The sequence below is a fragment of the Electrona antarctica genome (assembly GCF_951216825.1).
Source record: "Electrona antarctica genome assembly, chromosome: 14".
Lineage (NCBI taxonomy): Eukaryota > Metazoa > Chordata > Actinopteri > Myctophiformes > Myctophidae > Electrona > Electrona antarctica.
The window spans coordinates 47,075,072-47,088,656 of record NC_136795.1 but is presented as its reverse complement, the minus strand read 5'-3'; the positions used below and the strand labels follow the sequence as shown (position 1 = coordinate 47,088,656).

The 13,585-nt window shown below is 43.2% G+C and overlaps 1 protein-coding gene across 1 annotated transcript in view; it reads left to right on the top strand.

Annotated features, from left to right (window-relative positions):
* Nucleotides 1-2,203: 2,203 nt before the first annotated feature.
* slc5a11 (solute carrier family 5 member 11) overlaps nt 2,204-13,585 on the top strand; it is a gene marked incomplete at its 3' end in the record, with an annotated part of 49,515 nt that continues 38,133 nt past the window's right edge. The window contains exons 1-9 of the mRNA XM_079520926.1: nt 2,204-2,281; nt 6,715-6,786; nt 7,418-7,522; nt 7,725-7,784; nt 7,968-8,076; nt 9,085-9,186; nt 9,931-10,011; nt 11,448-11,653; nt 12,447-12,582. Of these exons, the coding sequence (XP_079377052.1) occupies nt 6,718-6,786; nt 7,418-7,522; nt 7,725-7,784; nt 7,968-8,076; nt 9,085-9,186; nt 9,931-10,011; nt 11,448-11,653; nt 12,447-12,582 (868 nt within the window). The 5' untranslated portion in view covers nt 2,204-2,281; nt 6,715-6,717. The remainder of the gene's footprint in view (nt 2,282-6,714; nt 6,787-7,417; nt 7,523-7,724; nt 7,785-7,967; nt 8,077-9,084; nt 9,187-9,930; nt 10,012-11,447; nt 11,654-12,446; nt 12,583-13,585) is intronic.

Sequence of the window (13,585 nt, the reverse complement as noted above, 5' to 3'; positions counted from 1 at the left end):
GCGAAACGGAGCGGCAGTGGAGTGTCATAATGCCCCCACCTTCCCCAGCACGTGCCGCCCCTCCCCCCGGCAGCACCGCATCTCATTGCCGCTGCCGGAGAATGCACTCGGTCCAGTTAAATTAACAGTGGTTTTACAATATAAATTGGGGTACCAGAGGTAGAAATGCCATTAAATCGGGGGTCCGTAGCCTAATGTGTGTGAAAATCACTGCTAGAGCTGTAAAAATCCTCCCTTATCGGGGTCACTGGCACATGTTTTCAAATGGGGGGGTCCGTGACCTAATACATGTTGATTTGGGGGTCCTTGACACGAAAAGGTTTGGGAACCTGCTGCTCTATGCAAACATTAAAAGTCCATAGACTTGGCTGCCATATGGCGTAATCTTCAAAAGCCATGCGTTGGAGGGGCTATAGTAACCTGACTCCGCCAGATGGGGCAGCAGAGAGTACACTGGGTTCCCCCCTCCTGCTCCCATCTGGGAACTCTCAGGCAGACTTGATGCCCGGCCACAAAACGGCCTGGCCAATCAGCAGCAGCTTCTAGCAGCTTCTAGCAGCAGCTTAAAGCTTCTAGCTGCTGCTGATTGGCCAGGCCGTTTTGTGGCCGGGCATCAAGTCTGCCTGAGAGTTCCCAGATGGGAGCAGGAGGGGGGAACCCAGTGTACTCTCTGCTGCCCCATCTGGCGGAGTCAGGTTAGGGCTATAGTGCCCCTCAAAAAAACTAAAGAGTTGATATAGGGACAGACAAGGTTTCAACCCAACATATACATCACAAATATCCCCCAGGATGTTCCCTTATTAAATGACACTGCTGTGAATGTTGATGATTGCCGATCACGGAAGGTGATGCATTGTTTTTTAATTGGATGATAATGACAGTATCAAAGAACCTGGCATTTCATTTTAAGGTCACAATAAGGTTCAATTCTTGCTCAATTTGATCAATCAATACATTTGTCTCGGTTTTGATACATTTTCGTGATTTTCTTTGTTAAATATTTGTTAAAGATGGAGTGCCACAATTTTTGTATTTTTCCAGTTTTTCATGAGGTGACAATACTTCATTAGACACCCTGGAGTCGTTTTTATGTGCAATGGTGTATTAACTTTGTATTTAGGGTTTCTTCCTGGAGGCTGAACCCTTGACAGTCAAACGGGCCAATAATATAGTAATATAGTGACATCACACTATCAGCCCCTCCCCTAACCCCTCCCCCTTTATCATACAACTACAGCTGTGGGTGCGGCTTCAGTTAAGGTGGATCACCACCCATCAGCACCCACCAGGCAAACCAGGCATACTTAATTAACTGGTGGGCGTGTCCACATAAAAGCATGATTTTAACAAATACTGTACACTTTTTGGAAAAAGTTCTTCCTCATATTATAATAATGCCTGTTGATCATGTTTTAGGGTGGAAAAAAATCGTGGCACTCCATCTTTAAATATTGATTTCAAGATGTTGCACTTTTTTTTAAATACAAAACATTCGTAATCTATAATGGGCCATGATGACTAGTCCACAATTGGGACCAGAACCAAGGCTCTTAATTTCATCATGGACTTGGAGAAACTACTACAGTATGAACTAATGTTCATGATAATATCAGCTTTAGTTGCAAAAAAAATCATCAGGATTAGATATTGTCTCCTTTTTCCCCCCAACACTGATTAAAGAGGTTTAAATCAAAACATGTCCTTAAAATCAGGTTATAATAGTTTTGGTTTTTTCATTATAGTTTAGTTTCAGTTAGTTTTAGTTAGTTTTTAGAGTGGGTTTGTTAGTTTTTATTTTGGTGAAATGCTTAGTTTTAGTTTAGTTATAGTTTAGTTATAGTTTAGTTTTAGTTTTTTAAACTAAAAAACTATAACTAAAACTATAAAAAACTAAAACTATAACTAAGGGTATTTTTTCTATAAAAAAAGTTATCGTTTTTCATTTCTTTTTAGTTTTTATTTAGTTTCAGTTAACTAAAATGTTTTTTTAATTCTAGTTTTAGTTTTTTAGTTAGTTTTAGTTAACTATTATAACCTTGATGGATCAGTGATTTAAATTTGCAGATACAGTAAATAATCATGTAATGTACCATAATATTATGCATTTCACCACAGCAGCAGGTTTGTTCGTTGCTTGGAAGCTGCAGTGATGGCCGGTGCCATGCAGGTGACTGCTGTCCCCCCCACCACGCCGGCCCCCGGGGGCAAGCCCACCCTGGTCACTGTGGATATAGTGGTGCTGGTCATCTACTTTGTGTTAGTGCTGGCTGTGGGCCTCTGGGTACGTACTGGGCTGAACCACATGCCGCCACACCAGATCCATATAGCTATGTTTCACCAGTTTCAATTGAAACGGGCCTCCAGTCAGGGCCTCAGTCTATGTAACACTAGTCATGTCTGTGTGTCAGTCTATGTAACACTAGTCATGTCTGTGTGTCAGTCTATGTAACACTAGTCATGTCTCTGTGTCAGTCTATGTAACACTAGTCATGTATATGTAACACTAGTCATGTCTCTGTGTCAGTCTATATGTAACACTAGTCATGTCTCTGTGTCAGTCTATATGTAACACTAGTCATGTCTCTGTGTCAGTCTATGTAACACTAGTCATGTATATGTAACACTAGTCATGTCTCTGTGTCAGTCTATATGTAACACTAGTCATGTATCTGTGTCAGTCTATGTAACACTAGTCATGTCTCTGTGTCAGTCTATATGTAACACTAGTCATGTCTCTGTGTCAGTCTATATGTAACACTAGTCATGTCTGTGTCAGTCTATGTAACACTAGTCATGTCTGTGTCAGTCTATGTAACACTAGTCATGTCTGTGTCAGTCTATGTAACACTAGTCATGTCTGTGTCAGTCTATGTAACACTAGTCATGTCTGTGTCAGTCTATGTAACACTAGTCATGTCTGTGTCAGTCTATGTAACACTAGTCATGTCTCTGTCAGTCTATGTAACACTAGTCATATCTGTGTCAGTCTATGTAACACTAGTCATGTCTGTGTCAGTCTATGTAACACTAGTCATGTCTGTGTCAGTCTATGTAACACTAGTCATGTCTCTGTCAGTCTATGTAACACTAGTCATATCTGTGTCAGTCTATGTAACACTAGTCATGTCTGTGTCAGTCTATGTAACACTAGTCATGTCTGTGTCAGTCTATGTAACACTAGTCATGTCTCTGTCAGTCTATGTAACACTAGTCATGTCTCTGTCAGTCTATGTAACACTAGTCATGTCTCTATGTCAGTCTATGTAACACTAGTCATGTCTCTGTGTCAGTCTATATGTAACACTAGTCATGTCTGTGTCAGTCTATGTAACACTAGTCATGTCTCTGTCAGTCTATGTAACACTAGTCATGTCTCTATGTCAGTCTATGTAACACTAGTCATGTCTCTATGTCAGTCTATGTAACACTAGTCATGTCTGTGTCAGTCTATATGTAACACTAGTCATGTCTGTGTCAGTCTATGTAACAATAGTCATGTCTCTGTCAGTCTATGTAACACTAGTCATGTCTCTGTCAGTCTATGTAACACTAGTCATGTCTCTGTCAGTCTATGTAACACTAGTCATGTCTCTATGTCAGTCTATGTAACACTAGTCATGTCTCTGTGTCAGTCTATGTAACACTAGTCATGTCTCTGTGTCAGTCTATGTAACACTAGTCATGTCTCTGTCAGTCTATGTAACACTAGTCATGTCTCTGTGTCAGTCTATGTAACACTAGTCATGTATGTGTCAGTCTATGTAACACTAGTCATGTCTGTGTCAGTCTATGTAACACTAGTCATGTCTGTGTCAGTCTATGTAACACTAGTCATGTCTCTGTGTCAGTCTATGTAACACTAGTCATGTCTCTGTGTCAGTCTATGTAACACTAGTCATGTCTGTGTCAGTCTATGTAACACTAGTCATGTCTGTGTCAGTCTATATGTAACACTAGTCATATCTGTGTCCGTCTATATGTAACACTAGTCATATCTGTGTCAGTCTATATGTAACACTAGTCATATCTGTGTCAGTCTATGTAACACTAGTCATATCTGTGTCAGTCTATGTAACACTAGTCATATCTGTGTCAGTCTATGTAACACTAGTCATGTCTGTGTCAGTCTATGTAACACTAGTCATGTCTGTGTCAGTCTATGTAACACTAGTCATGTCTCTGTCAGTCTTGTAACACTAGTCATGTCTCTGTCAGTCTATGTAACACTAGTCATGTCTCTGTCAGTCTATGTAACACTAGTCATGTCTCTATGTCAGTCTATGTAACACTAGTCATGTATGTGTCAGTCTATGTAACACTAGTCATGTCTCTGTGTCAGTCTATGTAACACTAGTCATGTCTCTATGTCAGTCTATGTAACACTAGTCATGTATGTGTCAGTCTATGTAACACTAGTCATGTCTCTATGTCAGTCTATGTAACACTAGTCATGTATGTGTCAGTCTATGTAACACTAGTCATGTCTGTGTCAGTCTATGTAACACTAGTCATGTCTGTGTCAGTCTATGTAACACTAGTCATGTCTGTGTCAGTCTATGTAACACTAGTCATGTCTCTGTCAGTCTATGTAACACTAGTCATGTCTCTATGTCAGTCTATGTAACACTAGTCATGTATGTGTCAGTCTATGTAACACTAGTCATGTCTCTATGTCAGTCTATGTAACACTAGTCATGTATGTGTCAGTCTATGTAACACTAGTCATGTCTGTGTCAGTCTATGTAACACTAGTCATGTCTGTGTCAGTCTATGTAACACTAGTCATGTCTCTGTCAGTCTTGTAACACTAGTCATGTCTCTGTCAGTCTATGTAACACTAGTCATGTCTCTATGTCAGTCTATGTAACACTAGTCATGTCTGTGTCAGTCTATGTAACACTAGTCATGTCTCTGTCAGTCTTGTAACACTAGTCATGTCTCTGTCAGTCTATGTAACACTAGTCATGTCTCTATGTCAGTCTATGTAACACTAGTCATGTCTCTGTGTCAGTCTATGTAACACTAGTCATGTCTCTATGTCAGTCTATGTAACACTAGTCATGTCTCTGTGTCAGTCTATGTAACACTAGTCATGTCTCTATGTCAGTCTATGTAACACTAGTCATGTCTCTGTGTCAGTCTATGTAACACTAGTCATGTCTCTATGTCAGTCTATGTAACACTAGTCATGTATGTGTCAGTCTATGTAACACTAGTCATGTCTGTGTCAGTCTATGTAACACTAGTCATGTCTGTGTCAGTCTATGTAACACTAGTCATGTCTGTGTCAGTCTATGTAACACTAGTCATGTCTGTGTCAGTCTATGTAACACTAGTCATGTCTCTGTCAGTCTATGTAACACTAGTCATGTCTCTGTGTCAGTCTATGTAACACTAGTCATGTCTCTATGTCAGTCTATGTAACACTAGTCATGTCTCTGTGTCAGTCTATGTAACACTAGTCATGTCTCTATGTCAGTCTATGTAACACTAGTCATGTCTCTGTGTCAGTCTATGTAACACTAGTCATGTCTCTATGTCAGTCTATGTAACACTAGTCATGTATGTGTCAGTCTATGTAACACTAGTCATGTCTGTGTCAGTCTATGTAACACTAGTCATGTATGTGTCAGTCTATGTAACACTAGTCATGTCTGTGTCAGTCTATGTAACACTAGTCATGTCTGTGTCAGTCTATGTAACACTAGTCATGTCTGTGTCAGTCTATGTAACACTAGTCATGTCTCTGTCAGTCTATGTAACACTAGTCATGTCTCTCTGTCAGTCTATGTAACACTAGTCATGTCTCTGTGTCAGTCTATGTAACACTAGTCATGTCTCTGTGTCAGTCTATATGTAACACTAGTCATGTCTCTATGTCAGTCTATGTAACACTAGTCATGTCTCTATGTCAGTCTATATGTAACACTAGTCATGTCTCTATGTCAGTCTATGTAACACTAGTCATGTCTCTGTGTCAGTCTATGTAACACTAGTCATGTCTCTGTGTCAGTCTATGTAACACTAGTCATGTCTCTGTGTCAGTCTATGTAACACTAGTCATGTCTCTGTGTCAGTCTATATGTAACACTAGTCATGTCTCTGTGTCAGTCTATATGTAACACTAGTCATGTCTCTGTGTCAGTCTATATGTAACACTAGTCATGTCTCTGTGTCAGTCTATGTAACACTAGTCATGTCTCTGTGTCAGTCTATGTAACACTAGTCATGTCTCTGTGTCAGTCTATATGTAACACTAGTCATGTCTCTGTGTCAGTCTATGTAACACTAGTCATGTCTCTGTGTCAGTCTATGTAACACTAGTCATGTCTCTGTGTCAGTCTATATGTAACACTAGTCATGTCTCTGTGTCAGTCTATGTAACACTAGTCATGTCTCTGTGTCAGTCTATGTAACACTAGTCATGTCTCTGTGTCAGTCTATGTAACACTAGTCATGTCTCTGTGTCAGTCTATATGTAACACTAGTCATGTCTCTGTGTCAGTCTATGTAACACTAGTCATGTCTCTGTGTCAGTCTATGTAACACTAGTCATGTCTCTATGTCAGTCTATGTAACACTAGTCATGTATGTGTCAGTCTATGTAACACTAGTCATGTCTGTGTCAGTCTATGTAACACTAGTCATGTCTGTGTCAGTCTATGTAACACTAGTCATGTGACTCATGTGTAACACTAGTCATATCTGTGTCAGTCTATGTGGAAGACCAAGCGCAGCACCGTGGACGGATACTTCCTGGCTGGCAAGAGCATGACCTGGTGGCCGGTGAGTTGACTATGATGGACTTTTTCATTGACGGAATGTGCATATTATTACAGTAGTGATGAACACGGTTGTACATATCTGTAGAAAAGTGTATATGGAACATGCCACAACTCAACTAAATGATGGTCCTAATTATGTTAATTCCAGCCATTTCTTCATTGAGGCTTTGTGAGTCATTCACCCGGCCAGATTCGCCGATTATTCTGGACGCTTTTAGTACGCTTCAGAAGTTGTTTTAACCCATTCTGGGCGGGAACCCCTTTTGGTGTTTTAAGCATTATCTTCTACTTTAGCTATTGACAAATAGCAGATCTACAAGCTCGTAGTGCGGCACTCGGTGCCGCGCTACGAGCTTGTAGATCTGCTATTTTTGAAAAATCGTTGAAAATGTGGTGCAAATCTTTGAATATAATATTCTTTCAGAGCGAACGTTTCTAACTCAAATCTTTGCCTCATGGGTCCCTGGAACAACATATTTTCAGATTGGGGTCGGCGGCCAAATACATATAATTTTCATGAACATGTTTGAGAACCACTGATATAGAAACATTTTTTCTGAAAACTGTCATTTTGTAGAATCGTCCTCAGCTCTAAATGGGTGAATCCCTCCTCCTGTGCTCTGTGTCTTCAGGTTGGCGCCTCTCTGTTCGCCAGTAACGTCGGCAGCGGGCATTTCATCGGCCTGGCGGGTTCGGGGGCCGCGGCGGGCATCGCGGCGGTCGCGTACGAATGGAACGTAAGAGACTGCGTCTGCCATTTAGCAAAACTCCCTACTGTTACTGTTACATACACCTTTGCATGTCCAAAACTGTTTATTTTCATAAGTATCTATGATCCAATGTAGGTATTATTTAGCCCCAGGTGCTCTTGTTAATACCATCAGTGTTCATCCTGATGGTGTCTCTGTTTTTGGGATGTTGTTTTTTTTTTTTTATCAGGGTATGCTAATGGTGCTGTTGCTGGGATGGTGTTTCCTGCCCATATATATCGCCTCAGGGGTGAGAGGTCAATGCACAACACACACACACAGACACGCGCACATGTGTGCGCGCACACACACACACACACACACACACACACACACACACACACACACACACACACACACACACACACACTGTGTGTGCCAGTGGTTCCTATTATATTTCATATGGGTATCGGTATGGTGTCCTTCTCTCCAGGTGACGACCATGCCAGAATATTTGCAGAAGCGTTTTGGAGGAAAGAGAATCCAGCTGTTTATAGCCGTGTTGTACCTGTTCATCTACATCTTCACTAAGATATCGGCAAGTATACATTTCAAGCAGTGGCGTGCACAGATAGACACTAGGGTTTTTTTTTGATTTTTCAAAAATAGCAGACCTACAAGTTCATAGCGCGCCACTCGGTGGCGCGCTATGAGCTTGTAGATCTGCTATTTTTCAATAGCTAAAGCATAACATAATGCTAACACCAAAAGGGGTTCCCGCCCAAAATAAATTAAGGCAACCGGCCGGTTCCACGCGCTGCACAAGGTGCCCTTTTTTAACTTGAGCACCTGCCCCTCTAAATGTCTGTGCACGCCACTGATTTCAAGTGTTCATCGTGTGAATGCTGCATTTGTGTGCAGTGGCGTGCACAGACATTTAGAGGGGCAGGTGCTCAAGTGGAAAAAAAGGGCACCTTGTGCAGCGCGTGGAACCGGGCCGGTTGCCTTAATAGTGTGAGATTTATAGATTTTGGGGCCTACATAATGTATTAGAAGCTTTATATCAAGAATTGATCAATGTCACCATGGTCCACATACTGTACAGTGCACACTGTACAAAAAAAAGGGCGGGGGGTGCTCTAGCACCCCCTAGTGTCTATCTGTGCACGCCACTGTCTGTGTGCCTGTGTGTGCGTGCAGTATGTGTATTATCTATTACTGTATGTGTGCATTTCTGTATGTTTTTTTTTTATTATATTTTATTCAGGGTAGATTCAAAATAAATGATGGGTCACGGGTGGCATGATGATATGCCTCTATATGTTCGGTATGCATTGTACGTGAGTGTGTTGTGTATTTGTCTGTCTGTCTGTCTGTCTGTCTGTCTGTCTGTCTGTCTGTCTGTCTGTCTGTCTGTCTGTCTGTCTGTCTGTCTGTCTGTCTGTCTGTGTGCGTGCATATGTGTGTGCATGTGCGTGCGTGCGTGTGTCCGTGCGTGCGTGCGTGCGTGCGTGAGTGAGTGTGCTGCGTATGTGTGTGTGTGTGTGTGCACCCACGTGCGTGCGTGTGTCCGTGTGTGTGTGTGTGTGTGTGTCCGTGCGTGCAGGTAGACATGTACGCGGGGGCGGTCTTCATCCAGCAGGCCTTACAGTGGGACATCTACCTGGCTGTCACTCTGCTGCTGCTCATCACTGCTCTGTACACGGTGGCAGGTAACCAATCACAACTCATTGTTTCCGTGGTAGCTCAGTCGTTAGAGCTCTCTCCATTGGACCACGAGGTCATGGGTTCGATCCCGGGCAACGCCAACTCGGCGTATGAGTAGCACGGCTTTGGGTGTGGAAAGTCGTGCGGGAAGTATACTGGGAGCTGATGGTACAGTAAGGTGTCCCGCATGTTAATGGCTGATACCGACAATAAGTCACTCCCGTCCTACTTAGGCATTTAGCAGATGCTCTTAATCCAGTGACTTGCAGTAAGCAAGGGCAACACAAAGGTAATACATCACATACATATAAATAGTACCTTTCAAAACCTCAGAGGAAGAAACGGACGGAACTGGACTGTTATGTAGGATCACAAGTAAACCAAGAACCTATCGTCCGTCTAACATTAGAATATAAATAAGTATACACTATATACTTAGTATATAACAATCTATAGCCTACCTGTGAGAGGTCTCCCTATAGGCCTACCTGGAGGGCTCTCACTACCTGAGACCTTTTTGTAGGTGTATGCGCTCTGATCTAGAGCGACTAACACAGTCCAAGATTGTGTGTACTGTATACTGTATGTGTCTTGTGTACTGCATTCAATTGTTCTCAAGGTGTGTTCCGGGGACCCCCCCCCCAGGGATTGAGCCAAGGAGTTGTACATGTGTGTACCCTCTCTCTCAGTCAGTCGGTTATGGGGGGTCCGTGGCCTCTAATAACGCTACACTGTGTGTTGTCTCATAGGTGGACTGGCTGCAGTCATCTACACGGATGCAGTTCAGACTGCCATCATGCTGGCTGGAGCGCTCACCCTCATGGGCTTCAGTAAGTCACCACCATGACATTCTCTGGAGCGCTCACCCTCATGGGCTTCAGTAAGTCACCATGACATTCTCTGGAGCGTTCACCCTCATGGGCTTCAGTAAGTCACCACCATGACATTCTCTGGAGCGCTCACCCTCATGGGCTTCAGTAAGTCACCACCATGACATTCTCTGGAGCGTTCACCCTCATGGGCTTCAGTAAGTCACCACCATGACATTCTCTGGAGCGTTCACCCTCATGGGCTTCAGTAAGTCACCACCATGACATTCTCTGGAGCGTTCACCCTCATGGGCTTCAGTAAGTCACCACCATGACATTCTCTGGAGCGTTCACCCTCATGGGCTTCAGTAAGTCACCACCATGACATTCTCTGGAGCGCTCACCCTCATGGGCTTCAGTAAGTCACCACCATGACATTCTCTGGAGCGCTCACCCTCATGGGCTTCAGTAAGTCACCACCATGACATTCTCTGGAGCGCTCACCCTCATGGGCTTCAGTAAGTCACCACCATGACATTCTCTGGAGCGCTCACCCTCATGGGCTTCAGTAAGTCACCACCATGACATTCTCTGGAGCGTTCACCCTCATGGGCTTCAGTAAGTTACCATGACATTCTCTGGAGTGCTCACCCTCATTGGCTTCAGTAAGTTACCATGACATTCTCTGGAGTGCTCACCCTCATGGGCTTCAGTAAGTCACCATGACATTCTCCTCTAGACTCAAACACATGACCATGCAGTGTGGAACGTTTAATTCACTGCATAGTATTTATCACGTTCCAGTTCAACTTGACTTAAATGGAAGAGAGTAAAGCTAAATGGAATAGAAACCAATGCCACAATCATATTATTTGTCGTTAAAATATTGCTTTAGTAAGAAGCCTAAATGTGTCCCTCTCCTTGTGGTTGATATTTTGTCCATCCATCCTACCTCCTCTGTCTGTCTCTCTCCTTGTGATGGAGGTGTTGTCCATCCATCCTACCTCCTCTGTCTGTCTCTCTCCTTGTGGTGGAGGTGTTGTCCATCCATCCATCCTACCTCCTCTGTCTGTCTCTTCTCCTTGTGGTGGAGGTGCTGTCCATCCTAACTCTTCTCCTTGTGGTGGAGGTGTTGTCCATCCTAACTCTTCTCCTTGTGATGGAGGTGCTGTCCATCCTAACTCTTCTCCTTGTGGTGGAGGTGTTGTCCATCCTAACTCTTCTCCTCGTGATGGAGGTGCTGTCCATCCTAACTCTTCTCCTCGTGATGGAGGTGCTGTCCATCCTAACTCTTCTCCTCGTGATGGAGGTGCTGTCCATCCTAACTCTTCTCCTCGTGATGGAGGTGCTGTCCATCCTAACTCTTCTCCTTGTGATGGAGGTGTTGTCCATCCTAACTCTTCTCCTCGTGATGGAGGTGCTGTCCATCCTAACTCTTCTCCTCGTGGTCTCTCTAGGCTTCGCCGAGGTCGGGGGCTGGCAGGCGCTCCTGGACGGCTACGCGGACGCCATCCCCTCGGTGCGCGTCCCCAACACCACCTGCGGCATCCCCCGAGACGACGCCTTCCACCTGTTCAGAGACCCTGTGACCTCCGACCTGCCCTGGCCCGGGGTCATCATCGGCATGTCCATCCCCTCCATGTGGTACTGGTGCTCTGACCAGGTGGGTACTGGACATTAACCCTGTAAGACCCGGATATATTTCTACTTGCAAAAAAGAGATTTCAACCTTACTACTACTTTGTACTACTAGGACTTATGTTAAAAAAAAATGTTTAAAAAAAAAAAAATGTTATGCACATTTCTAATAATTCAAATAATAATAATACATTAATAATTTACATTCGGTGGATATCTTTCACAATAATACATAATATGTTGTTCTAGACATTCTAATGATCACACAAATATATGTATTACATATATATATGTGTTACTTTTATCAGGGTTAAAGATTAAAGGTCATAGGTCAATTTTGATAAAAAATTGCCATGATGTGTCATATATATATATATATATATATATATATATATATATATATATATATATATATACATATACATATACATATATATGTACATATATGTTGAGAGACATATGTAGGGGTCCAATTTCAGATATGTGCATACGTTGGTACATATATGTTTCATATATAAAATAATATATGTACATATAGTTTCTTTCCGTGTGGGTTAAGTGAGTTTATGTTTTCCTGTCTGACTAATGCTCAGTCAGAGGACATGTAACGATGCACTGTACGTTCAACTGACTCAATGAGAGAGGGCTGACAGCATGCCTCTGGTCAGCGCTGACAGCATGCCTCTGGTCAGCGCTGACAGCATGCCTCTGGTCAGCACTTACAGCCTCTGGTCAGCGCTGACAGCATGCCTCTGGTCAGCGCTGACAGCCTCTGGTCAGCGCTGACAGCATGCCTCTGGTCCCGAACGTCTCACCAGGTCATCGTGCAGCGCTCGCTGGCCGCTAAGAACCTGAGCCACGCCAAGGGCGGCTCCCTGCTGGCCGCCTACCTCAAGCTCCTCCCCTTCTTCATCATGCTGCTGCCCGGCATGATCAGCAGGATACTGTACGCCGGTACCGTAATATACCATCAACACATATTTATTAATAACCCATTCTGCAGGGCGGGAACCCCTTTTGGTGTTTTAAGCGTTATGTTATACTTTAGCTATTGAAAAATAGCAGATCTACAAGCTTGTAGATCTATTTTTTGAAAATTCGTGCAAATGTGGCGCAAATCTTTGAATATGTATTCTTTCAGAGCGAACGTTTTTAACACAAATCTTTGCTTCCAAATCTTGTGATGGCACCAAGTGCCGCGCTACGAGCTTGTAGATCATGTTTATCCATGTTTAAATCGTTGTAGACGAGGTGGCGTGTGGAGATGTTTATCCATGTTTAATGGTTGTAGACCAGGTGGCGTGTGGAGATGTTTATCCGTGTTTAAATGGTTGAGGACCAGGTGGCGTGTGGAGATGTTTATCCATGTTTAAATCGTTGTAGACGAGGTGGCGTGTGGAGATGTTTATCCATGTTTAATGGTTGTAGACCAGGTGGCGTGTGGAGATGTTTATCCGTGTTTAAATGGTTGAGGACCAGGTGGCGTGTGGAGATGTTTATCCATGTTTAATGGTTGTAGACCAGGTGGCGTGTGGAGATGTTTATCCATGTTTAATGGTTGTAGACCAGGTGGCGTGTGGAGATGTTTATCCATGTTTAATGGTTGTAGACCAGGTGGCGTGTGGAGATGTTTATCCATGTTTAATGGTTGAGGACCAGGTGGCGTGTGGAGATGTTTATCAGTGTTTAATGGTTGTAGACCAGGTGGCGTGTGGAGATGTTTATCAATGTTTAATGGTTGAGGACCAGGTGGCGTGTGGAGATGTTTATCAGTGTTTAAATGGTTGTAGACCAGGTGGCGTGTGGATATGTTTATCTGTGTTTAATGGTTGAGGACCATGTGGCGTGTGGAGATGTTTATCCGTGTTTAATGGTTGAGGACCATGTGGCGTGTGGAGATGTTTATCCATGTTTAATGGTTGTAGACCAGGTGGCGTGTGGAGATGTTTATCTGTGT